Source organism: Moschus berezovskii, chromosome 5 (assembly GCF_049115385.1).
Source record: "Moschus berezovskii isolate FMDL1 chromosome 5, NW_MosBer_1.0, whole genome shotgun sequence".
Lineage (NCBI taxonomy): Eukaryota > Metazoa > Chordata > Mammalia > Artiodactyla > Moschidae > Moschus > Moschus berezovskii.
Genome location: NC_142464.1, coordinates 9,001,910 through 9,029,269, shown reverse-complemented (window position 1 = coordinate 9,029,269; position 27,360 = coordinate 9,001,910). Strand labels below are relative to the sequence as shown.

The following is a 27,360-nucleotide window of genomic DNA, read 5'->3' as shown; positions in this document are numbered from 1 at the left end:
TATTTTCCTATCTCCCAACATTCAGTATAGTTTTACTGAATACTTAATTGAAGACACTGAGATTGGAAAGGTGAAAATCCTGCACAAGTGGAAAGAAATTCCAGTGCTTTTCAATATGGGAAAGGAGACTGAAAATGACTCACGTATCTGTGTGTCATCTGTGAGTCACTATATATCCACTCAGCTACAGTAGTCATTAATAAGCAAAGATCATTTATTTATATAAAGAAGTAGTTCTTTTTTAAAAAACATTATATAAGCAAAACTCTTAACACATTTAGTTTATTATCTGAATTCCACAGACCACCTCTCATGTGTTTTATCCAAGAAGCTTTTTAGAAGAATAAAGAAAATGATAGCTAACTTGGGACCTTTAGGGAATTTGCTATTATGGAGAGAAACCCTGTTTTTCAGGAGTTTATATCTCTTTAAAGCTGCTGCTACTGCTGCTAAGTCACTTCAGTCGTGTCCGACTCTGTGTGACGCCATAGACGGCAGCCCACCAGGCTCCCCCGTCCCTGGGATTCTTCAGGCAAGAACACTGGAGTGGGTTGCCATTTCCTTCTCCAATGTGTGAAAGTGAAAAGCAATACTTAAAAAAAAGCAATAATATTCTTTAAAGCAATACTTTCCAAACTTGTCTGACAATAATTACTTGGATGAGTCAACCAGGAATCTGTTTTTAACAAACACTCTAGGTCAGTGGTTTTCAAGCTATTTGAAAAGTTATCAATAAGTTTTATACTGCAATCTGGTATACTTCACATATGAACATATACAACAACAGGAATAACTTAAAGGCTTAAGTATTGTACTCTGTATTGTACTCTGATATATTCTATTCTCTTTCATTAAGAAAAAAAATGGGCTGGCAACCCATTAATGGATTTGACCAGCAGCTCTGCTAGGTAACTCTTACTAGGCAAAGACCAAAACCATTGTTCTAAAGGAGAAGGTAGAGGGAATGGACAGTAGCATCAAAAATGCTAGTCGTCTTCACCCTCCCTGTAGAAGGCAAACAACTGAGACTTTCCGCAAATCAGACCATCTTAGCTGTTCCTGAGCTAATTACCTGAGGGATTCAAACAACAGAGGTTTGATTAACTATTTGCATAAAGTTAGGTTCATAAGTGCATTTTTTTTCCCTTTGGCCATGCTGCATGGCTTGCAGGATCTTAGTTCCCCTACCAGAGATTGAACCCATGCCCCCTACAGTAGAAGCATAGAGTCCTAACCACTGGACTGCCAGGGAAGTCTTTGGTATAAGTGCATTTTTAATGAGTGTCCCAGTGTACTTGATATACACTAGAATTCTTAGAACTTTTTTGTTCATGTTCCTGCTAAAGTTAATTCTGAAAAAAACAGAACTGCATCCATTCCTGTGTACATTTTAGACTTTCAGATTTTCATCATTACTATTTTAAATTATTTAACTTTCAGTCTTTGCTTTCTGACTTCTGAAGGTTTTTTTTTTTTTATCTTGCTCAGGAAATTCTCTTATCACAGTATTATAAGAACTATGTTCTTATTATTTCATTATGTTATTGTTTTCAGCCATCTTCCTTTCTTCTCTGCAGTCCGCCTTCGCGCCCTCCCTCCCTCCCTTCTCTTCTTTTATCTGCCTATTTTTGGTTGCGCTGGGTCTCTGTTGCTGCTTGTGGGCTTCCTCTAATTGCAGAGAATGGGGGCCGCCCTATGTTGGCGGGCGGGGGCTTCTCCCTGCAGGGAGGGCTTCCCTTGTTGCGGAGCACAGGCTGGAGGCACATGGGCTTCAGCAGTTGCAGCTTACCGGCTGAGCTGCTCGAGGCATGTAACATCTTCCTGGAGCAGGGATCGAACACATGTCCCCTGCGTTAGCAGGAGTATTCTTAACCACTGGAGCAACAGGGAAACCCCCCTCAAGTGACTATTAATTATAACTTACTCTCTCCTCACTTAGAAGTACCTTATTTAAACTAATGTGCTCAGAAAGTTAAAAAATTAAAAAAAAAAAAAACTGTAATTTTTACATTTTTTTTGCCAATACAACATTTTAATGAAATTCATTTACTTTATGTACTTCAAGTATCTTTTTATAAAAGTCCTAGAGTTCTAGAATTAGTTAATTCAACTTATATTTTGTAAAACCAGTCACAAATCATAAAACAAGAGATCCAAGGCAACACAGTATAGACATGGTTTATGTAAGTAACAACACAGAATATTGTTAGAATGTTGTTAGGGGGGAATTCACAAAAAAAGACCTTGGTCATGGTTCAAAATATTGGTGAGTAAATATATATTTATAAGTTTAAGTTAAAACATGATGTTTAGGATTCCCCAGGTGGGCCAGTGGTTGTGAGTCTACCTGCCAAGTCAGGGGACACAGGTTCGATCCCTACCCCAGGAGGACTCCACATGCTGTGGAGCAACTAAGCCCTTGCGCCACAATCCCTGAGCCCGCACGCCACAACTACTGAAGCCTGCACACTTAGACCCATGCTCTGCAACAAGGGAAGCCACCACAGTGAGAAGCCCACGCGCCCCAACTAGAGAGTAGCTTCCACTCACTGCAACTGGACAAAGCCTGCATATGGCGACAAAGACCCAGTGCAGCCAAAAATAGATTAATTAAAAAATATATTTTTAAATGCAATGTTTAAGGTACACATATATTATCTTTTTATGATCTGCTCCTTAACTTTTTTGATTAACCAACTGTCAATCCAGACTGTGTCAGATAAGAGGACTTCTCCTGATTAGAAAGACAACAAAGTGAGTGATGTCAGGAATGAAGATGAGACAACAAATTTGCAGCCTTAACATAATGTGAAAGCAGCACCTCTATCATCAAACAAACAGAGGAAAGACTTGAAAGACAGGAATCCTTGTGCCACACCTGGCAGAGGGGACACATGCTATGTTATTATTGGCATTTTGAAAAGAAGTCAAAGAGGAGACTTGGGGTCTGAATAGGAAAGTTTCCCAGGGGTTAATGAGAAAAACTAAGAGATCCCCAACACAGGATTATTATGTACTTTTAAGCCTAAACTATTATTTGCATCATTATCAAGGTGACTTTTTATACCAAAGTAAGATGAATATGAAATATATCTAGAAGATACGTTGTATAATATTTTTATCCCCATATTATCTATATAATACTATACTTTATCTGTGCATCAAAACATCTGTATTTACTGACATGTAATTAAAGTAGGTACTGGGAGAACTTTTACCACAATTAGAGAAACTAGACAAAGAAAGAAAAGTTGATACTGAGTTGTGGCTTTTTGCTGTTCTTAAACAGCCTCAACACATCATGCATGAGGCAGAAGAGGGAAACCCTGGACAGGAGATCATCACTTTATGAAAATGAAAGATTCAGTTTATGCAAGAATGCGTCTCCATGTGACTCTATACCTTGGGATAAATAAGCATAATTATGCTTAAAATTTGTGAGCTAAAAATTACTCTTATCTAGTATTTCTTCTTATACAGGGACCTTGGGTGACTAAAAGTGAAATTGCTACTTCGCCCTCTCTTTTTAAGGATATTTTTTATATCATCTTAATAATATGAAGTTTATTCTTCAAACCTTATTACTTTAAAACAACACAATCTCACTTATGTTACCCAAACATATAACTGTTATTCTTATAATATATTATGCATTATAGAAACTAAGGTAAAATATTTAATAGTTTAGATATAGAATATTTAGAAATCAAAGTGAAAAAGTAATTTATTATTCAGCTTGAGGGCAATATCTATTATTCAAACATAAGAGCAGTCTAGACAAGATTTTGGTAATATCAAAGCAGCAATATTTTAAGCCAAACATAAGATTTTAACATAATTATTTAATAAAACACAAACCGTCAGCCATTTCTATAATTGCTTGATGAGTGATAAACATATATAGTCTTCTTAAAAATGAACTTACATGATCAAATCGTAGAACAGGCTCATTGGCATCATCAAAACTATATACTTCCACCATTCCATCATCTCTTCCAACAAGTAAATCTTTAACCCCATCACCCACAATGTCAAAGCTGTCAACACACAAAACACCTTTAAAAAAAGGTAAATGATAAATTAGCAATAATACTGATATTGCAGCCAAATGTACTAACTATGAATGAAGAAAAATCAATATATCAGAGTAGGGGAAAAAAAAAAACAGTAAATTACAACTATAGCAATAACTTCCTAATTCAATTCCCTGTCTCTAATTTTGACCTGCTTCCTGGCAAATCCACTCTCTATAGAGTGTTTTTGTTTTAGTTTTGATAAATTCAGTTCAGTTCAGTTCAGTTCAGTCGCTCAGTCGTGTCCGACTCTCCGCGACCCCATGAATCACAGCACGCCAGGCCTCCCTGTCCATCACCAACTCCCGGAGTACACTCAAACTCATGTCCACAGAGTCGGTGATGCCATCCAGCCATCTCATTCTCCGTCGTCCCCTTCTCCTCCCGCCCCCAACCTTTCCCAGCATCAGAGTCTTTTCCAGTGAGTCAACTCGTCTCATGAGGTGGCCAGATCACATCATATTCCCACTTACAGTTTTCCAATGACTCCCCACTGCACCTAGACTAAAATTCAAACCCTTTACCAAGGCTCCCAAGGACCTACATGACTTGGCCTTAGCCTGCCTCTGACTTCATTTCATGCCATATTTAGCCATACTGGTCTTCCTTCTGATCCTCAGATGAACAGAATTTACCTCTGCCTCAAGTTCTCTGCCTTTATTTTTTCCTCTTCCCAGACATTCTTTTCCCTTAAAAGTTTTGCATTGTTAACACATTTTCTCATCAATCAGATTTCATGCTGTACTTATAAACAGCCATCCAAATTTACCAAGTCAAGTAAAAATTCCCCTTGCTGCTGCTGCTGCTAAGTTGCTTCAGTTGTGTCCGACTCTGTGCAACCCCATAGACGGCAGCCCACCAGGCTCCCCCGTGTCTGGGATTCTCCAGGCAAGAACACTGGAGTGGGTTGCCATTTCCTTCTCATTTCTATAGAAAGGTATAAATTCCTTAGAAACAAAGGAATATTCTCTGATCTCACTGTACTTCTTTGACTCATACCAAGTACTCCCAAATTCCAATTAAATCCCTACAGCAAACAATAAGAACTGGATTTGAGCAGAGATTGATGTTATAGATAAACATTAGCCCATAAAAGCCTATCCATCTCAAATTACTATTAGTATATCCTGTGTGTGCTCAGTAGAGTTACGTCTGACTCTTTCTGACCCCTTGGACTGTAGCCCACCAGTCTCCTCTATCCATGGGACTTTCCAGGGAAGAATACTGGAGTGGGTTGCCACATCCTACTCCAGGGGATCGTCCTGATCCACAGATCGAATCGGTGTCTCTTGTTTCCTGCACTGGCAGGTGGATCCTTTACCACTGAGCCACCTGGGAAGCCCCATTAGTACATCTTACTTTAAAAAGTTACAGCAAAACTGATAGACCTGATATTAGATATCAAAACTGACAGAACTGCTATTAGGTAAAAAAATAAATAGTAAATAAACATGAGGTGGCTCTATAAATCGCTAGGTCTGCAGACCTTATGAATAAAGCAAACAGGATGAACTGTACAATGCAGGTTGATCTATTTATTTATCTCTGTCTGGGGCCAAGCACTATGCAGCATGCAGGGTCGTAGCTCTCCGACCAGGGTCAAATTCATGCTCTTGGAAATGAAAGCATGGAGTCCTAACCACTGGACTGCTAGGGAATTCCCAGGAGATTTTATTCAATAATCACTAAAATTCAGAATCTGAGTTACATAAAAAACATACCTCCCCTCTTTTTCTCATTTCGAATTTCCCACTTGTGTATTGGTTTGGATGTAGTGATCTGAATAAGCCCAAGTTTTCCATCTGACGTTCCAAACAAAAGGTCTTCTCCAGAGTCACCTAGTTATAATTAAAGTCAACATATTATGGTTATCTCACAGCCCACACTATTCCTTTAAAACTAAAATACTTTCATATATATTGGCTTTCATATAAAAATCTCATTTAAAATACTATGAAAAGACAGATTTTAATTAATTTACTTATTTTGGAAAGATGGTTATATATTCACAGAATTTTATAACCATAAGAGATGGTTTCCTCATCACCTCATTTTAAGATGAGGAAACTGAAAAGTAAAGTTCAGTGACTCTACTGTTAGTTAGTGGCAAGTTAGAAGACAACTTGCTCTGTTTCAGTTCTTTTTACAGTTTCCCATTTTCACTTAATAAATAGTTAAATGATTAAAACCCTGAAACATCTAAACTTAAATAACATAACTCACTCCCTTATTTGTCAAAAAATCAAACCCTGATTACCGCCATTTCCATTGTGTAGGGCTAAAACAGTAGGTGGGCCAGGAACTTCAATTTCATACATCACATCAGATCCCTGAAGGAGAACAAGTATTTTAAAACTAAAACAGAAAACAAATTGAAAATACTGATAATATAAGGATTCACAGATTACATCAATATTCATATAAAGAACTCTAAAATAAAACTATTGAAAAAAACTAGATGGTTAATATTAACTTTTACTTGTTAGCAACTTTGCATGTTGACTCATTAAGGAAGTAAGTATTTCAATATTCTCCACTTTGAATAATTTTCACTTTAGGTACTTTGCGTGAAAACTTGACACTGGTGTATTTCCCTATCAAAACTTTCTAGGAACAAGCTTTTTCTTCTGTCCTAACTTGGGGCACATTCAAACAGACTCAAAGTTACTTCCTAAGGAAAATTCTGGCCTTGCCTTTGTGTCTCTCCAAAACCCACTCTAGTAAGAGGCAGAATGCCCTACTATTCAGATAAGAAAACAAGTTAAATTAAGTCTTTTTTTCAATTTTGTCACTTATAATGCTTTAATTTGGAGCAGAGTATTTGTTAAGCTGTTAAAGAATGAGGTAGAAATATTAAATTCACATAGAAAAAATATGATAAATCTCTCAATGAAGAAACATTTGCAAAATTACAGTAAATCTGATATACCATTTTGTTTAAAAATTTTAAATACATATAGAATATGAGTCATATGCTTTATACTTTATTTAAAATAACATTAAATATTCACAGATATCTGTATCTAACTATATAAACACAAAACTATATCTAACTATATAAACACAAACTGTTTTAAAAAGGCTACCTTTGGGGTAATGGATTGCATACAGAGGCAGAGAGGGAGTAGGGAAAAAGTGTGGTCAGAGGAAAGACTTCAACTTTTTACTTTCTACAGTAAGCACATGGATCACTGGTTAAACAAAGCAGAATCCTAGAATTCAGTCAGATCAATTTCTAAATGGATGTGAGTCAGTCCTATTAAAAGCCTTACTCATGGCTTATTTGGGAGCATAGGCTAGGGGAGAGATCAATCATTCATGCTCCTAGAGAGAACCTTGAACATTACTTTAATTATCCATAGGGAAAAAAAAAGAACTGATGTCTAAACATATAGCTGATTTATTTTGCTGTACAGCAGAAACTGGTACAACATCGTAAAGCAAATAAACATCAATAAAAATTAATTTAAAAAAAGGGGGGCTGATGCTGAGAAATGGCCATCTGGTAGTACAGAATAGCTAGACTTTTTGTTTAATTGCACTATCATCATCCTAAATTTTGATCCAGTTAATTTATCCATTATATTTTCGTTTCAACTTTTATTACATTTTTGTCATTTACATTTAAACGTTGTTTTATGGGTCCTAGGTGTGTGTGTATGTGTGTGTGAGACAGAGTGTGTCTATTTTATTGAAAGTTACTTTTGGAATTCTTTGGTGGTCCAGTGGTTAGGACGTTGCACTTTCACTGCCAAGGGTCTGAGTTCAATCCTTGGTCAGGGAACTAACATCCCACAAGCTGTACAACAGGGTCAAAAAAAAAAAAAGTCACTTTCAAGAAAACAGTTGTAACTAGTATTATTAATAACAATGGCCTTAAGTAGTTGCTTTAGCCAATCACAATTTTTAATAGAAATATAAAGATAAATAATTTTTCAAATATTTCAGTCAGTTCAGTTCAGTTCAGACGCTCAGTCGTGTCTGACTCTTTGCGACCCCATGAATCACAGCACGCCAGGCCTCCCTGTCCATCACCAACTCCCGGAGTTCATTCAAACTCATGTCCATCGAGTTGGTGATGCCATCCAGCCATCTCATTCTCTGTCGTCCCCGTCTCCTCCCACCCCCAATCACTCCCAGCATCAGAGTCTTTTTCAAATATTTACTGAGTGCTTATTCTGTTCAACATATTGTCATAAATACTCGATAAACTCAAATGATACAATCTTGATCTCAACTCTCCCTTGTTAAAGTCTAATACCTTCTCCCCAACCCAGCTTCCTCTTTTAGTTTGATTTTTGGGGAGAGGGGAGGGTGATAGAAACATTCAGAAAACTAAGATCATGGCATCTGGTTCCATCACTTAATGGCAAATAGATGGGGAAACAGTGGCTGACTTTATTTTTTGGGGCTCCAAAATCACTGCAGATGGTGACTACAGCTATGAAATTATTATTATTATTATTACTATTTAAATTTTCTTTTTTCTTCTTATTCAGTTTTTTAATTTATTTATTTTAATTGGAGGCTAATTACAATATTGTATTGGTTTTGCCATATATTGACATGAATTTGCCACGGGCAGCTATGAAATTAAAAGACGCTTGCTCCCTGGAAGAAAAGCTATGACCAACCTAGACAGCATATTAAAAAGCAGAGACATTACTTTGCCAACAATGGTCCATATAGTCAAAGCTGTTGTTTTTCCAGTAGTCATGTATGGATGTGAGAGTCGGACTAAAAAGAAAGCTGAGTGCCAAAGAATTGATGCTTTTGAACTGTGGTGTTGGAGAAGACTCTTGAAAGTCCCTTGGACTGCAAGGAGATCAAGCTAGTCCATCCTAAAGAAAATCAGTCCTGAATATTCATTAGTAGGACTGATGCTGAAACTGAAACTCCAATACTTTGATCACCTGATGCAAAGAACTGACTCATTAGAAAAAACCCTGACACTGGGCAAGATTGAAGGCAGGAGGAGAAGGGGATGACAGAAGACGAGATGGTTGGATGGCATCACTAATTTAATGGACATGAGTTTGAGCAAGCTCAGGGAGTTGGTGATGGACAGGGAAGCCTGGTGTGCTGCAGTCCACGGGGTCACAAAGAATCATACATGACTGACAGACTGACCTGAACTGAGGGTGATAGACGGGAAAAATAAATAAAAGCAGGGAAGTAAATGTAGCACAGGTACTACATTCTAATTGAACTAACTCAGATATCATGTTTGGGGTGAAGGGGAGAAAAGTGTCCTTTTTTCCACATATGCCTCTCTCAGTTCAGTTCAGTTCAGTCGCTCAGTCGTGTCCGACTCTGCGACCCCATGAATCACAGCACGCCATGGCTTCCCTGTCCATCACCAACTCCTGGAGTTCATGCAAACTCATGTCCATCTCTAAAAACTTGCTAAAGATTTCAACACATTTGCCTCAAGTGAAAAAAAAAAATAAGGTCAGTCAAGTAAAACATTAAAAAAATTTTCAGATATAATTTTAAGATATCTAAAGTGGTAGTGGTCACTAAACTAATTTATCTCAATTATACATTATTCATCAATATTTACATACCTAAACTATGAAAAACTACAAAAATGCAAATAACAGTAACCTGTAAAATTCGCAGTACTCTGTCCTGGCAGGCCAACACCGGTACTTCACGAAGTAGTCTTTCCACTGGAAGGCAGATGACATCATTGATTTTGTCCCCAGAAAGGTAATAATGTTGATCTTTGCAGTCACAATAATGGTTATAGATGTAACTTGCACTGAGAAAAAGGTCTGAGCCAGATATGTGCCTGAGAGTATGAAAAGTAATTTAAGACATCCACATTTTAAAAAATACGTATAGGAAACTCCTGAATTATTTTCAGAGATGAAAACAAAAGTTTATTTATTTATAGTTTACTATCATTTTATCGTAGACTCAGAGAACACTGTTTGTTTGTTTTCATTTCCCATACTTAATTTCTAGCTTTTTGGTATGGCCATGATTTTGAAAGCTGAAAATGAGGTTCTTAAGGCCTCGGGCTTCTCAAAAACTGAGTTCAGAGAAATTGTAAACAAAGGCATGATAACGGTAGTTTACCTGTCCACACCTGAAGACAGTTACTATATCAAAAAGTAGGGTTTTTTTAATGTGTACTATGCGCCACGCACTGTCCTAAGTGACTTAAACATATTAGCTCAATCCTCATAACTCTACAAACTAGGAACAATTATTCCTAGTTTATACAATTATCCCTTTTTAGGGGGAATAATATTAATAAAATGCTAAGTAACTTGCCTAAACACACAGTAGACAGTAGATTGGACGGCAACTCAGGCAGCTTTAACTCTACAGTTATCTTTCTTGCATGCTCAGTCATTCAGTTGTGTCTGACTCTTTGCAATCCCATGGACTGTAGCCCATTAGGCTACTCTGTCCATGGAACTTTCCAGGCAAGAACACAGGAATGAGTGAGTGAGTTGCCATTTCCTACTCCGTATCTTTCTTACTATCACACTAAATAGAATCAGTTCAGTTCAGTTCAGTTGCTCAGTCATGTCCGACTCTTTGTGACCCCATGAATCACAGCACACCAGACCTCCCTGTCCATCACCAACTCCAGAGTTCACTCAAACTCATGTCCATCAAGTCGGTGATGCCATCCAGCCATCTCATTCTCTGTCATCCCCTTCTCCTCCCACCCCCAATCCCTCCCAGCATCAGAGTCTTTTCCAGTGAGTCAACTCTTAGCATGAGGTGGCCAAAGTAAGGCTATCTAAACTGAATCTACCTCAAACTAAATAATAAACAGTGGAAAAAAATGATCTCATTAGAATTTTAACTTGAAAAAAGAAATCATAAGTTCATTTCAAATTATATTTAATAAAATTTAGATAATAATCATAACTATATTCTACTTCTTAGAATGAATCAAGTTTTCATTAGGGGAGGTAAAATATTTGACAAAATTATATACTAGTATATTATTTTCACTAGACCAGCTATCATCACCTGTGATCATAAAGAGGGTATTTATTTGAATGTAAATATCTGGAGAGTTTTTTCACTTCTTTTATACTTTGGTTATGAATCATAACTGAATATAAATACTATAAATGTCTTGAAAAGATTTCAACAACCAATTGATTATATATTGATTTCAGGTCAAATTCAATTTCTGATTCATAAAGTATTTTTAGTTATTTCCTAGATAAACTATTAAGATATGATATTTAATCAGATGTTTGTCACCTATCCAAAGTATTGTAAATGGACATGTAAAAATAAAAAAAGAGAATAAACATACATAGCTTTAATGCTTTCAGTGAGGTTTGTTTCAAAAGAGAGGAACTGTTTTCCTCTCTTTGTGAAGCCTTTAATTTCAGATCCTGCAGCAATAAAAATTTTCTCCTGGGGTGTATTAAGAACCCCTCCTAGTTCCAATCTTGCAATCTTCTGCCCAGGTAAAGTCTTGAACACTGTCTGCAAAAATTGTTAAGGGAAAAATTAAGTACACAAACATACTGCAAATATTTTCCTTTACCATAAAAACTGTGGTGATTTTAAACTTACAAAAGTTTATAGTTTTACTATATAGGAACACCTGTAGATACAAATGTACTTGCTTCAACCGTCTTGTGGATTTTTTTTGCTAAATATCTTCAAAGTTTATGTTTATTCCCACACATATTTCAATAACATCTTTAAAATCTAAATTCTTGCAACTCAAAGTAGGACTCACTAAGCAGCAGCATAGCATCATTTTGCTTATTAGAAATTCAGACCCTCAGGCTCAACTGTAAATCTGCTGAATGAGAATCTGCATTTACCAAGACTCCCCATCTGGTTTCAGTGGACATGTTTTTACACTTTAATCATCTTTTTATGGTCTTCCCTGGTGACTCAGCTGGCTAAGAATCTGTCTGCAACACAGGAGACCTGGGTTTGATCCCTGGGTTGGGAAGATCCCCTAGAGAAGAAAACGGCTACCTCCTCCAGTATTTTAATCATCTTTTTAAAACTAATCTCTCATGGTTCCCTTACAATTTTACAAATTTTAGTAGTATAAACAAAGGACTACAGAATTTACTGAAAACCTGAGTGTATAACTTCATATCTAATTGGAAGTATTTGCATTATTTCTTTTTCCTTAATTTCTATTTTATTATTGGCATCAGTTTCTTCCTTCACCCTCAATGACTTTAAACACAGAGAACAAAATATCTGGAAGAATATATGGATAATGGAAACACTGAGTTTCTGATATTTTTTACCTACTTCATCTTTTTGCAAATTCCATATAAGGTATTACTGACGATAAGAGTTCACATCTCAGACCTATCACTTTTAAACTAGTCTTTGAATATGATAATTAACAATCACTTCCTTGACTAGGCTATAGTAAGTAGTGAAGGTGATGCGATGGTCACTTCCAGGTTGCACTCTGTTATGTAAGACTCTATCTTAGCAGACTGGACAGATTTTTCCATTGGCCTGAAGAAGCAGGTTGCCATGTTGTGAGAGGGCCTGTGAGAAGACCACATCGCAAGGAAGTGTGGGGGCCTCAAATGATGAAAGCAGGCCTGGGATCATAGACAGCAATAAAGTGGGGATCTCAGTTCAATAATAATAAAGAACTGAATTCTTCAAACAGCCAAGTGGGCATGGAATAGGACCCTGAGCTCCAGAAAGAAAGTGAGCCTGGCTAACATCTATGTTGCAGCCACATGAGGCCTCGAGGCTGGATTCCTACCTCTGAGAGATAATAAACGTGTTTCATCGTTAGCCCCTAAATTTGAGGTAATTTGTTACACAGAAGAAAAAACTAATCTATCACCTTAGAATGTCAAAGATGTCTTACAAACAGCTAGCAAATGACACTTATGCTGCCTGAAGTCTCATACTTCATATCACTACTTCCTTTAACCCACTTTTCATTGTGCTTTAGAAAAAGCTTAACCTGGGAGTATTCAAAACGTACACATACCACTGCTTCTCCCTTCTTCATGCCAAAGCACATAACTACTCCATCATGATCTCCAACAACCACCTGTAACAGATTGAAGAGAATCTAAAATTACTGTTATTATGCCTTATTAACTTATATGGGGAAAACAAGATCCACAATATATAAATTATAATTTAAAAAAATAGAGATCAGAAATCCTAGTAAAGACAGCCCTACAAAAAAATATTCAGCAAAGAATTATAAGAAAGGGCCAAAGAGAAGCCCGTGGGAGTTGTTACAGAAGTAGCTGGTTTCCTACAAGGTAAAGAGAACAAGAGAATACAGATGGATATGGCAAGGAGGTGACTTTTTCCCCGTCACTGGGGCATAAGAATGTTGTAAGATTAATTTTTAAAACATTATCAAAATAAGCTTGTGACAGACCTATTTGATATTTTTAAAAGCTTTTTTAGTTTTTTAATTTTTATTGAATATAGTTGATTTACCTAAATAAAAGCTTTTGCACAGCAAAGGGAACCATAGAAAAAAAGAAAAGAAAATCTATCGAATGGGAGAAAGTATTTGCAAATAATATGAGCAATAAGGGGTTAATATCCAAAATATATAAACAGCTCATACAACTTAATATTAGAAACACAACCTGATTAAAAAATGGGCAGAAAACCTGAATAAACATTTTTCCAAAGAGGAAATGCACATAGCCAACAGGGACATGAAAAGATGCTTAACATCACTAATCATCAGAGAAATACAAATCAAATCCACAATGAGATATCACCTCACACCTGTCAGAATGGCTATCATCAAAAATAACATAAATAACAAATGCTGACAAAGATGTGGAGAAAAGGAACTCTTGCACTCTGTTGGTGGGAGTATAAATTGGTGCAGTCACTGTAGAAAACAATATTGAGGTTTCTCAAAAAACTAAAAATATAACTACTATATGACCCAGAAATGTCACTCCTGGGAATATATCTGAAAATAACCAAAAACATGAATTCAAAAGATATATGCACCCCAATGTTCATGGCACTGTTTATAACTGCCAAGATACAGAAACAACGTTCAGTTTAGTTCAGTTCAGTCGCTCAGTCGTGTCCGACTCTTTGCGACCCCATGAATCACAGCACGCCAGGCCTCCCTGTCCATCACCAATTCCCGGAGTTCACTCAAACTCATGTCCATCGAGTCGGTGATGCATCCAGCCATCTCATTCTCTGTCGTCCCCATCTCCTCCTGCCCCCAATCCCTCCCCAATCAGAGTGTTTTCCAGCGAGTCAACTCGTCACATGAGGTGGCCAAAGTATTGGAGTTTCAGCTTTAACATCAGTCATTCCAATGAACACCAAGGATTGATCTCCTTTAGAATGGACTGGTTGGATCTCCTTGCAGTCCAAGGGACTCTCAAGAATCTTCTCCAGCACCACAGTTCAAAAGCATCAATTCTTCGGCGATCAGCTTTAGTATCCATTAACAGATGAATGGTTAAAGAATACTGCTGCTGCTACTGCTAAGTTGCTTCAGTCGTGTCCGACTCTGTGCGACCCCATAGACGGCAGCCCACCAGGCTCCCCCATCCCTGGGGTTCTCCAGGCAAGAACACTGGAGTGGGTTGCCATTTCGTTCTCCAATGTGTGAAAGTGAAAAGTAAAAGTGAAGTCGCTCAGTCGTGTCCGACCCCTAGCGACGCCACGGACTGCAGCCCACCAGGCTCCTCCATCCATGGGATTTTCTAGGCAAGAGTACTAGAGTGGGGTGCCATTGCCTTCTCCTAAAGAATATTACTCAGTCATAAAAAAGAATGAAATTTTCCTATTTGCAACAACATAGATGGACTCGGCATTATGTTAAGTGAAATAAGTCAGACAGAGAAAAACAAACCATATATCATTTGTATGTGGAATCTAGAAAACACAATGAATTAGTGAATATAACAAAAAGTAGCAGAGTCACAAATATAGAAAACAAACTACTAGGGGTTACCAGTGGGGAGAGGTAAGGAGGAGGGGCAACACATGAGTAGGGATTAAGAGATACAAACCAGCATGTATAAAATTAGGTACAAAGATATACTGTATAACACAGAGAACAGAGCCAATATTTTATAATAACTATAAATGGAATATAATGTTTAAAAATTATGAATCACTATATTGCACACCTGTGACTTATAAAATACTGTACACAACTATATTTCAATAAAAAATAAACAAAATAATAAATGATCTTAAAAATACTATAAATGAGTCCTAAGACCAAAAAGTTTGAAAAGTGTTGCTTTAGTAGACTGAACACAATAAATGATAATCAAAAATCTGTTGATTTATCTTGATAAAATGTATTATATGGTAATACTGTATTTATTTTGCAGCTATTAAAGAATCCCATTAGTCTACTAAGAAATTATATTGTCTCACAGAAATTACAGGATTAATATTTCTATAAAAATAATCAATATTGTAGGTAAATATAAAGTTTAAAATAAAAATTACTCTTAAAAATATGACAAAATTTTTTTAAAAGTATTTTCTCTACAGCATATTGTGTTTTATATTTCTTTTTTCATATATACAATCCGGTATGCACAAGTACAGTCAGCGAAAATTATTCCCAGAAAAATGGAACACAGTTTTCAACTAGTTTGCTAATACAATTTACTGATTGTACATGATACTTATAATGTACAAGAAAATTACTGTATATAAGTATCCTTTGGTATTCCAACCTCTGTTCAAATTAACAGAAATCCCTTTCCACTTTAGCTTTGAAATTAAAAAAAAAACTTATCAATAAAGAAGGGCATATAAAGCTCTCCTCTGTAAGAGCTAGAGAGATATGGAGGAATCAGTATCTCTACATTACCTTTTGTGTGGATCTATGTTTTGAGGCAGGAAGTAGCTTCATAGTCTTCTGAGAGGTCACCCCCACCTAAGGAAACACATCAGCTGCCTAGTGAATGTTTTCGGATACACTAATTTAAAGTTATACTTCAAAGATTAAAAGGACCAGCAGATTCTAATCATAGTAAGCCTTAGTTTTTTAATTGCAATTAGTGATATGAAATAATTGCTATCAGCAGTGAACTTATTTTCTAAGGAAATATTCCACAAAAGAATGAAACAATCAAAAACAGTTAAATTCATGCTATAAAGTTGGCGAGTCAAACATAATTATGTGACATTACTGGCAAGGTACTTCACACAAAAAAATTATATCTAGAAGCCTTTTTTTACAACTTCATACAGCTGTTAAAGAAAAGTTTGTAATGAAAAATCTTTAGAAATAGATTATTATTGAAAATGGAACAGAGAAGATTTTTGCTAAGACACCAACATGCTGATGACAATGACATCCAATCTAACTGATGATAAAGATTATTTTACAAAAGGTACAGAAGATGAAAACAGCATGGTTTGCTCAGCAGAGAAATGTCACTAGTTGGGCATGGTTAGGGGAGGAGAATGGGACCAAAGGGAGAGAAATTGAGACAATAGACCATGAAAAGAATTTACATACTGTACATACAGATCTACCCTGTTATTCTGTATTCTATGGAATAGTGTTAAAGTTTAAACTAAATCTACTTAGATTTGTATTTTTGAAACATCAGTCTAGCCAGAGGATGGGTTGGAGGGAGGTGAGGATGGAGGGTATTTCCATTATCCAAGAGATGAGGACTGAACTGGGGATAACAGAGATGGAGGGAGAAAACGTCACAGATTCAACAGATACTTCCAAGATATAAACAGCAAAATGTGGTGACCAGATGAATATGGAAGATATTAAGGTGGGAAGTATCTGGCATAAGTCTCAAGTAAAGTGGCAGGACAAACATTTGTACCATTAGCCAAAAGAGGATTACCGGGAAAGGGGATGGAGAAGAGGGAAAGTCTAGGACTGACTACTGAGAGGCAGGGTGGTGTAACAGAAAGAGACTTTGTTTCAAATAGGAACTGCATCCGTTTGGCTATTATGAAAATTACCTTCTTTGAATCTCTTTGATCTTCACGTACCGACTTTGAGAATTTTTGTGAAGGAAAATATATCTGAAGTTCCAATACTTTGGCCACCTGATACTAAGAGCTGACTCACTGGAAAAGACCCTTATGCTGGGAAAAACTGAGGGCAGGAGAAGGGGATGACTGAGGATGAGATGGTTGGATGGCATCACCGACTCAACAGACATGGGTTTGAGCAAGCTCCAGGAGACAGTGAAGGACAGGGAAGCCTGGCGTGTTGCATGCAGTCCATGGGGTCCCAAAGAGTCTGACACGACTGAGCGACGAACAGTATAACATAAGCACAAAAGGTAAGCTCTGAGAATAAACCAGACCCTCGAAAACGGCTACCATTGCTTTTATTACGATCCGGGTCGCCAGGTCCAGCTCACAGGAAGAAATAGGTGTCTGGCCCTAGGGACACGAGACTGGGCAGAGAAGGAGAGTCAGGAGTTTGAAGCCCACAGGTAGCTGCAGCCAGCGGGGAGGAGAGGGGCCTTGGGAGGAATCCCGGATCGCGTCAGGACACTCGGAGCATCTTCAGGACGCCGGCACACCGGGGCGGGGGGGCGGTTCTCCTTCTTCCCAAGTGCCCGTGGACCGGCCCAGCGGACAAGCCTGTGCGGAAGGCGTCTGGAGGGCTCCACTCACACCCACTCCTTCGCCGCTCAGCTCCCACAGACCCCAACAAACGGCAGTGGAAGGAGAGAATCCTCTCTTAGAGCGGGGCTCACCTCGCGCAGCGTCCGCCCCAACCCCTCAGGTTTACCTGCAAATAATCCGTCCGGTTTAGATTCAGATCCATGTTGGCGGCACCGACGCGGCGAACAGCGCCAGGCCAGGCTAGGTGGGTCAAAGAGTGCCGTAGCCCAGGCCTCAGGGGAAACTGCTCGCGACTCCCTTGAGGGGTAACGCCAGCTACCGCGGGTTCAGTGGGGGATGCAAAGGCGGAGCGTCAGGGCAGCGGCATCCTGCGTGACGTCAGCACGTTCCTGCGAGTGTGCTCTGGAGGGCTCTGGAGGCCCCGCCCACCTCCCGACAGACCGCCCACTTACTGAACCCGCTCCAATGAGAGGCGGAGAGGAAAGGAGGGCGGGGTTCAGGAGACCTGAGATTAGTGGTTTCCAGGGAGACCGAGACGCAGACGACCTACGACGCCACTGCTGCCCTGAGCCCTAAGTCTAAGTGTCTGTGTGTGGAGCACTGACTTGAAGCCAGGGTAGGTTCTGACCTCCTTCACCGCCACTGGAAAGGATCCCTCAAAGAAATATGTTTCACCGTAGGTGAAAGCACCACCTACAAGCAGCAGTTCTCAAACTTTTGGCTCTAGGACCCCTTTACAAAACTCTTATAAACTGTTGAGGACCCCAAAGACCTTTGTTTATATGAATTATCTGTTGATACTTACCAAATAGAACTAAATTTCTAAAAATAATATTGAAAAAATAATGAACTCATTATGTATGTATTTTAATGAAAAATCATTCTTTTCCAAAATAAAAGTAAAAAGACTGGCTTTGTTTGCAAATCTATTGACTGCCCACCTGAAGAGTAAGCAAGGGAGTCCCAGATCTACTTCTGCATACGATCTATTGGTGTATGTAGTTTTTGTTGTTGTTGTTACTGTAAGTATATGAAGAAAATGAGGCCCAAACTCAACAAGTGGTTGTTTTTGAAAAGTTAGTTGCAATGTGGAATGTGGCTTCATTTAACAAACAAACTTTTGAGGATATTGTATATGTCATCAAAGATTCCATCAGAAAAATTTTGAAGTGTTGGAAAGTTGTCAGCCTCAGATGATGAACACAAATTTTTGCAAAATTCTAATTTGTACTTAAAAGTTTGAATTTTAAGCATTGGCAACAAATTCAGTTATTTTCCTTTAAATGATAGTTTCCCTTCTTGGATTAACAAGGAAGTGTATGCCAAGCACCCAAGTCTAAATAATCATAATTTGCCTGTCAGTCATGCTTTCAAAAAAAAAAATGAACCATGAAAAAAATCAGTGAATTCATCCAGCAACTCAAATAATCTTACAAGTGTTTTTCCTTGAAACAACTAATGTACTTCTGTATTCACTAGAAATTCTTTGGCATACTTCACATGTCACCCCACAGAATACTAAAAAAGATAATCCAGCATAGAGACTTAAAATTAACTATTTCCACTGCTTCATAAAGGACATTTTTATTAATACATGAAGCATTGTTTCCTGTCGGTAACAAAGGGATGAAGAATAAAGTGACTACAACAACAGTTTAAAGCCCTTGCCTTGATCCACGCTTAAGTACCAGCAGTATTAACCCTTGTTTTTGTACCATCAGTACAAATGTCAACACAGTGAAAAAGGCAAATAGAATCTTAGTATTATGAAAATACCTTCAAAATCACAGATCTCCAAGAAGGCCTAACGGATCCTCACACTACTGCTGGCCTATAGTGATGACTCAGGATCTGAGCACCAGCATTCCTTGACTGACTTTCATCAGTGTCCTTTGTGCCTATCATACTCTGCAGAAATACTGCAAATGAATAAGTGGTCTCTGTGGTCTACGAGGAGAGGGTTCACAAATGATTTTTGTGGTCTACTAAGGGAGTTCAGAAATGTTTGTGAAACAAGAATTAATCCCTTGAGAAGAGTTTCTTAAGAAAAAAAAATGATTTTCTACACAGAGATCTGAGAAGCTTCCAGCTCAGTCCCCGGGTATTATGTGCAATTTTTTTTCTGAGGCTAAGATAACTCTGTATGGAAATATACAACAATGCTTGAAGATGGTTTAGCTGTGTAGAAATTTGGAGAAAATAACAGTTCAGTTCATTTCAGTCGCTCAGTCGTGTCCGACTCTTTGCGACCCCAAGAATCACAGCACGCCAGGCCTCCCTGTCCATCACCAACTCCCGGAGTTCACTCAAACTCATGTCCATCGAGTTGGTGATGCCATCCAGCCATCTCATTCTCTGTTGTCCCCTTCTCTTCCCGCTCCCAATCCCTCCCAGCATCAGAGTGTTTTCCAGTGAGTCAACTTGTCACATGAGGTGGCCAAAGCATTGGAGTTTCAGCTTTAGCATCAGTCCTTCCAATGAACACCCAGGATTGATCTCCTTTAGAATGGACTGGTTGGATCTTCTTGCAGTACAAGGGACTCTCAAGAGTCTTCTCCAGCACCACAGTTCAAAACCATCAAATCTTTGGCGCTCAACTTTCTTCACAGTCCAACTCTCACATCCATGCATGACCACGGGAAAAACCATAGCCTTGACTAGATGGACCTTTGTTGGCAAAGTAATGTCTCTGCTTTTTAATATGTTATCTAGGTTGGTCATAACTTTCCTTCCAAAGAGTAAGCGTCTTTTAATTTCATGGCTGCAATCAGCATCTGCAGTGATTTTAGAGCCCAAAAAATATACATATACATTGTATAAGTAAATAGAAAAATAGTAATAGTAATAGAAAAATAAAGCCATGAAGAAGATGAAATAGAATAGTTATAGAATTTTATGGAATGTAGGGGGTTGAAGGTATATTAGTTAAATAGGGCCTCCACAATAAAGTATCACGAACTGAGTGGCTTACAGAACAGAAACTTATTTTCCTGTAAGACCTCACAGGCTAGGAGTACAAAATCAAGGTGTCAGCAGGGAGCCAAACCAGTTCTCGAAGGAATTTTTCTCCTTGGTGCATACACTAGCGTCTTCTCGCTGTGTCATCACGTGGTCTTCCCTCTGTGTTCTTCCGTGTTCTAATCTCCTTTAATGAGGACACCAGTCATGAAGGATAAAGAATCACCCTGGTGACCTAATTTTAACTTAATTATCTCTTTACAGGTCCTTTCTCCAAAAACAGTCACATTCTGAAATACTAGGGGTTAGGACTTCAACAGATGAATTTGGAGACGAGGAGGGGAGCAGGGGCGACACAATTCAGCCCATAACAGAAAGAAATCTGTCTCATCTTAAAAGGAATAGAATGATTCCAAGCCCAAGGTGGGTGGTCTGTGGGAGTTCAATGGCTGACTTTCAGGGGACATGTGGGAGAAGGGGTTGGGAGGGGAAGCAGGGGCTCTGGCAGTTGGAGAGCAACCACCGGATGTCAAAGAAAAAATTTTTTTATAACAACAACAAAAAGAGTAGAAGAAGCCACAAAGGAGAAAGCAATATGAAAAATAAAGATTAGACATTTCATATGTCACAAAATTTTAAAATATAAAAATAAATGGATGAATGTGTGCAGTTAGTATTCTTATAAACCATTCTTAAAAATATTTTAAAAAGAAATACAATTATTTCAAACCCAGGTCTCCCTCATTGCAGGTGGATTCTTGACCATCTGGGCCACCATGGAAGCCCGGCTGGAATCTAGCTGTAGCCTAAATCCTTTCCAGAGTTCTGAAGCATGACTCGGACCAAAAGAGTTGACACAAGAAAACAACTTTTCATGCCTTCACAGAAATTGGTTTTTCACTACCAGACCAGGACGAGGCTGCTTTCTTTCAGCTAATGGCAGTTCCCTGGGGAACAGGACAGTTGGGAACTCAGAGACATATGTGCTGGTCCGTTTGAAGGGATCCGGGCAGGGGGCATCCATAGTAGCAGCAGCGTCTACCACATCTTGGCATCATGTCATTCTCTTGAAGCTCACCCAGAAAGTGTAAAGAGAGGGAAAATGTGAAGTATCATAACATACTAATTTTACACACGATGCTGAGATCGGAGTCCCTAGGGGACCCAAGAAGAGACTCAAAGGTAACAGACCACCAGCACGGAAACTTTTTCTTCTGTGTGACATAAATGTTTGTTATATATTATTTTTATGTTAGACTGTGATTAATCTATAATATAAGCTCCAGGAGGCTTGGGATTTTTGTCTGCTATTTACACTGATTTTTCCCTTGAAAACCTATTAACATGTAATAAATATTGATTGAATAAATTAATTCCTCTACACACAAAAAAATGCTAGGTTTACACAAACATAATAAATAATGGAAAAGCAACCTATGTTGAGAGTTCTAGAATTGCAAAAGGTATGTACTGAAATATATGTATGGACTCATATGAATTTCATCTTCACTCAAGACTCTAGGCATCCTAAACTAGCCGAATTTGACACTTTTACATTCAATGTCTTTCCACCTCTAGTTAAAACTATTACTTAATATTCTGCTCCATAACTGTAATCAAAAATATTCACACTTGGAATCCTAAACAATACTATATGTAAGACAAAGTGTTGTCTATCATGGAAACTTCGTATCTTTACTGTTTTCATATAAAATAACAGTGAAAAAACATATAACAATGAAAAAATTCAGTATTTTATTCAGTTCTGAGGCATAACATAAAATACATAAAGTTTTAGAAATGTTTAAGACAGAATACTATTAGCGTAGCACAAAAGTTAATGAAATATCCTACAATGGTAGCAAAAATGTATAAAATTCTTTTCTTAATTTAATTAAGTCTCCAAAAGTAGAAATTAAGAAATAATCTTTAAAGGGCTTTACGTAGTTCCTTTAATGTTCACTTTTGTCTTCATATCTAGAAAGCCTTTCTGTGTGATGTAGTGATTGTTAAAATATTATATATTTAATTGACTTTTGGAACCTATAAAATGATCTTTGAGCTATGACCATAATTTGTATCCTGGTATAGATTTGATAGGAACAGATGGGAGAGAATCAGGATGGTAATGAAAGATTTAAACCTAGCTGGTTAAAAAACAATACTGTGCATCTTTTACTGTCTATGAAGAGACAAGGTGGCTTACCAGCCTGTATCCCCTTTCCTAGTAGCCAAGAAGCCGCAATGTTACCAGTGTTCAGCCTACTTATGCAGTAAGTCAGACACAGACATATCACAATCTATTCTGGGTAATGAGTGTAACTGAAATGCCTTGAGTAAAAAATAAAAGATGTTACTTAGCATAAACAATAATGCAAGAGATGCCTCAAAGGGAAATGAAACACACCTGGTGATGCTTGGCCATGGCTTTTCAGGTACATGGCCATTGCTCCATTTCTTCCCATAGTGTACCCTGCAAAACTCAGAGTGGAGCTAACGGTCAAGATATGAAGTCAGTTGTTGATAACTTATTAGCATTTAATCATCAGATGCAGAAATTAAGAGGTCATAACTAACAACCCTGCATAACCCCCAACTTTAAAAAAAAATTCACCACCCTGCTGACTAAATTCACATTACTGAAAAACAACAAATGAAAATCTAAGACAGTAGGCAAACAGCATATACTTTAGAAAATCCTTTAATGTGTTGCTTTGAACAATTCTATGAAACAAATATGTAATGTAATTATGTTTTCTGTTAACCCATTTCATTATGGAATTCTTCATTCAGGGTTCAAAGGTTCTAGGAGAATCAGTGATGCCAAAAATCTAAGAAAATCTAACCAAGTATAGCAGTTTGTACATTTTTTCAGTTTCTATTAAAAAAAAAGAAAAGAAACCTCTTCAGCATTTGCACAAGGGAAGGTATGCTACGTAGTGATGGCCTTTGAATTTTTATTTGTATTTTGTTGGCAGTTTGGTTGGTTTTGACAACATTTATTGAGCACCTACTGTGTGCCAGGTGCTGTACTAGACCCTGGAGACATAAAGATGAAAAAGGCATGGTTCCTATCCCCAAGGAGCTTACAGTTGCTTGTAGGCAAACAGGTAGTGCAGAGACATAGTGTTTATTCTAAAATGGACAAAAAATGTCAGTAATGTAGTTAATACTGGGCCTTTAAATGCAATGGCATGTCATTATTTGTAATGTCAAGGCAAGCCATTAAAATGAAGACCATTGCATGTGATAAAACAATAAAATCATTAAGACCTAACTTTTAAAGATTCACATGACAAAGGTAGTTAATACTAAAAATTTACACCATAGTTTTTCAAGTATTTTATACTTAGAAATATTATTGCCCACAGTTGTGCTATAGTCAAAACAGTAATTCCAGGTTGCTGAGTCATTCACATCTCAGCATGCTGGGGTTCAGTTTCCCACTGAGCTTGTGAATTAGAATGGATAATTCCTCAGTTGCCTAGCTCTTGTCCTCCAGAAGTTCATAATGAAGCCTGGAGATATCTTGCTTGATTTCTTTTAATTCACCTGTAGTGTTTGTATTAAAAACATATAATTGGTAATTTGCTCTTTGGATTTAGAAAAAAAAAAAAAACGAAGAATGAAATTCATACAACATGAATACATTCATCTCATAATATCTCCAACATAGATATTTTGGATTTTTTCATTTAAAATGTATAAGAAATGCTTTGCTTTTAAAAATGCACTGACTTTGGAAAAAGCTATAACAGTAGTCAAGCTGTGTTTTAAAAGTAAATGTCAACTAAAGTATTGTCCTGGCTCAGCCAATTTTTAACACAGGGTGATTTTTCTCTTGGGGCTTCCCAGGTGGCTGATTTATCTGTTAACTAGTAATCTATAATCAAGATGTAATCTATATTCAGGGTATCTCCTCTCTATTTTCAGGGAGTTCCTCTGGTTCCCTGAGCCATAAGAGTTGACACCTATGTAGATCATCTCCCATTGCTAGGCTAGAAGGGAATCCTAGTCAAGGAAATATTACTAAAAAGGAATCAATCTATTCAATAGGCAAATGCTCACATGGAAGAAGTATATTTGAGGTTAAGGCTGAAGGAAGGGAAAGCAAGGAAAAAGAGGAAACGTTTTTCTTTTTTTTTCTTTTTATTATTTTTTTATTGGAGGCTAATTACTTTACAATATTATATTGGTTGGTTTTGCCATACATTGACATGAATCTGCCCCAGGTGAACATGTGTTCCCCTTCTTGAACCCTCTTCCCACCTCCCTCCTCCCCTTATCCTCCCTCTGGGTCATCCCGGTGCAACAGCCTCGAGCATTCTGTATCATGCGTGGAACCTTTTTAGGGAAGCCAATGGTAATGACTATGGAGTCAAGGAACCAACAGATCAGTTTATGTAGCACAGGCAATGATGTATTTAATAGAAGGAAACAACAAGCAATGGTGAAATTAAGCTTAGATGTGATACCACGCAAGGTTTACACACACAGAAGGCTATAGGAAACTCTTGGCTATTAAAACACAACTATTCCCATAATTTAGGTTGGAAATATTTAGAGAATGTGTAGATTTAAATTAAAAACTGGATTCTCTTGCAAAGAACTGAAATGTAAATGTCACTGACCTTGAAAGGTAACCTTTGGGGTATGAACTTATCTTGAATCCAAGAAATGATTCTTCAAATCACTGGCACTTTAAAAGTATTTTGTAATAGAATCACATGTAAAACATATCTTTTTGATACTTCCTGGCATCTTTATGATGTTTTAAAGTATAATCCATGTTCTTTTATTATATAAAATACAGATAGTTTTATTTTAACAAATCTTAACTCTTCTTCAAGAATACATACAAAACCCTTATTGATTCTTTTCATCTTTTCATGGCAAAGAAAAAAAAAGTGGAGGTGATTTTCCTTTCACATATGGCAATAGGAAATAAACTGATCAATTTTAAAATCACAAGGCTTCCGTGGAAGAAATGGATTCTCACACCATTTAGTATCATATTTGGATCATAAGCCAGTGAGCTTCCTCTTGCCTCCCTACTACCATATCCTTCTTTCTTGTTTTTGAGTTATGGAAAGCGTATACACGAAGTGTTGTATTTATCAATATGGGAAACATATTTATTAAATGAGGCAGTTACATTATATGATATACTCTTTTAGTTAGAACTTAGTCCAAAACTGTAAATTCTCTTTAATTCATTAATTCTCATTAATTCATTTTCCTCTTTTGTGTAAAAGGATTTAGAAGACAGCTTCTTTTTTCTGAAGCTATCATGGTGGCCCAGTTCCCCACTTCACTTAATTTTTTTGTTTTCAGGAAGGTTATGACACAACTGATAAGGTTTCTGCTTTCTAAACTAAAACTCAATTACAGTCCTGTCTTTGAGACTGTTTCTAGATCACCATGATTGGATTTTTAGCTGGTTCCCAAACATACATTGTTGGATTTCTGTGCTACAAACACATACCTTTGTGTTGACTCAGATTTGGGATTCCATGCATTCATCAAGTAATGGCTTCAGAGCTCATCAACAGTTTAGCTCTTACTTATCAGTGTAGATAGATCTGACTCACTGGTGTTGAAAGCTGTAGTTTTCAATAAAAACAATAAAAAATTTTTTTTGGCTATGCTACAGGCATGCAGGATTTTAGATTCTCAACCAGGATTAGAACCCTTCCTCCTGCACTGGAAGCAAGAAGTCCCAACCACTGAACTGACAGGGAATCCCATGCAGTTGTCATTTTTCAGTTCATTTCAGTTCAGTCGCTCAGTTGTGTCTGACTCTTTGCGACCCCGTGCACTGCAGCATGCCAGGCCTCCCTGTTCATCACCAACTCCCGGAGTCCACCCAAACCCATGTCCATCAAGTCGGTGATGCCATCCAACCATTTCATCCTCTGTCGTCCCCTTCTCCTCCTGCCCTCAATCTTTCCCAGCATCAGGGTCTTTTCCAATGAGTCAACTCTTCACATCAGGTGGCCAAAGTATGGAGTCTCAGCTTCAGCATCAGTCCTTCCAATGAACATTCAGGACTAATCTCCTTTAGGATGGACTGGTTGGATCTTCTTGCAGTCCAAGTGACTCTCAAGAGTCTTTTCCAACACCACAGTTCAAAAGCATCAATTCTTCGGTGCTCAGCTTTCTTCACAGTCCAACTCTCACATCCATACATGACCATGGGAAAAACCATAGCCTTGACTAGAGAGACCTTTGTTGGCAAAGTAATGTCTCTGCTTTTTAATATGCTGTCTAGGTTGGTCATAACTTTCCTACCAAGGAGTTGCTGCTGCTGCTGCTGCTAAGTTGCTTCAGTAGTGTCCAACTCTGTGCGACCCCATAGACGGCAGCCGACCAGGCTCCACGTTCCCTGGGATTCTCCAGGCAAGAACACTGGAGTGGGTTGCCATTTCCTTCAAGGGGTAAGCATCTTTTAATTTCATGGATGCAGTCACTATCTGCAGTGATTTTGGAGCCCAAAAAGATAAAGTCTGTCACTGTTTCCATTGTTTCCCCATCTATTTGCCGTGAAGTGATGGAACTGGATACCATGATCTTAGTTTTCTGAATGTTGAGATTCAAGCCAACTTCTTCATTCTCCGCTTTCACTTTCATCAAGAGGCTCTTTAGTTCCTCTTCACTTTCTGCCATAAGGGTGGTGTCATCTGCATATCTGAAGTTATTGACATTGCTCCCAGCGATCTTGATTCCAGCTTGTGCTTCTTCCAGCCCAGCGTTTCTCATGATGTACTCTGCA

General features: G+C 37.8%; 1 protein-coding gene across 3 annotated transcripts in view; it reads right to left on the bottom strand.

Annotated features, from left to right (window-relative positions):
* Positions 1–17,996, bottom strand: part of BBS7 (Bardet-Biedl syndrome 7) — a 40,604-nt gene extending 22,608 nt beyond the window's left edge. For 2 of the 3 annotated variants that reach the window (XM_088836144.1, XM_055434546.2), the window contains exons 1-8: positions 17,797–17,996; positions 15,892–15,957; positions 13,045–13,107; positions 11,365–11,540; positions 9,681–9,867; positions 6,331–6,403; positions 5,795–5,911; positions 3,926–4,056 (exon numbers count right to left, since the gene is read on the bottom strand). In XM_088836144.1, the coding sequence (XP_088692270.1) occupies positions 3,926–4,056; positions 5,795–5,911; positions 6,331–6,403; positions 9,681–9,867; positions 11,365–11,540; positions 13,045–13,107; positions 15,892–15,957; positions 17,797–17,832 (849 nt within the window). In that variant the 5' untranslated portion in view covers positions 17,833–17,996. The remainder of the gene's footprint in view (positions 1–3,925; positions 4,057–5,794; positions 5,912–6,330; positions 6,404–9,680; positions 9,868–11,364; positions 11,541–13,044; positions 13,108–15,891; positions 15,958–17,796) is intronic. The other variant, XM_055434548.2, reaches the window with a different exon arrangement.
* Positions 17,997–27,360: the final 9,364 nt, after the last annotated feature.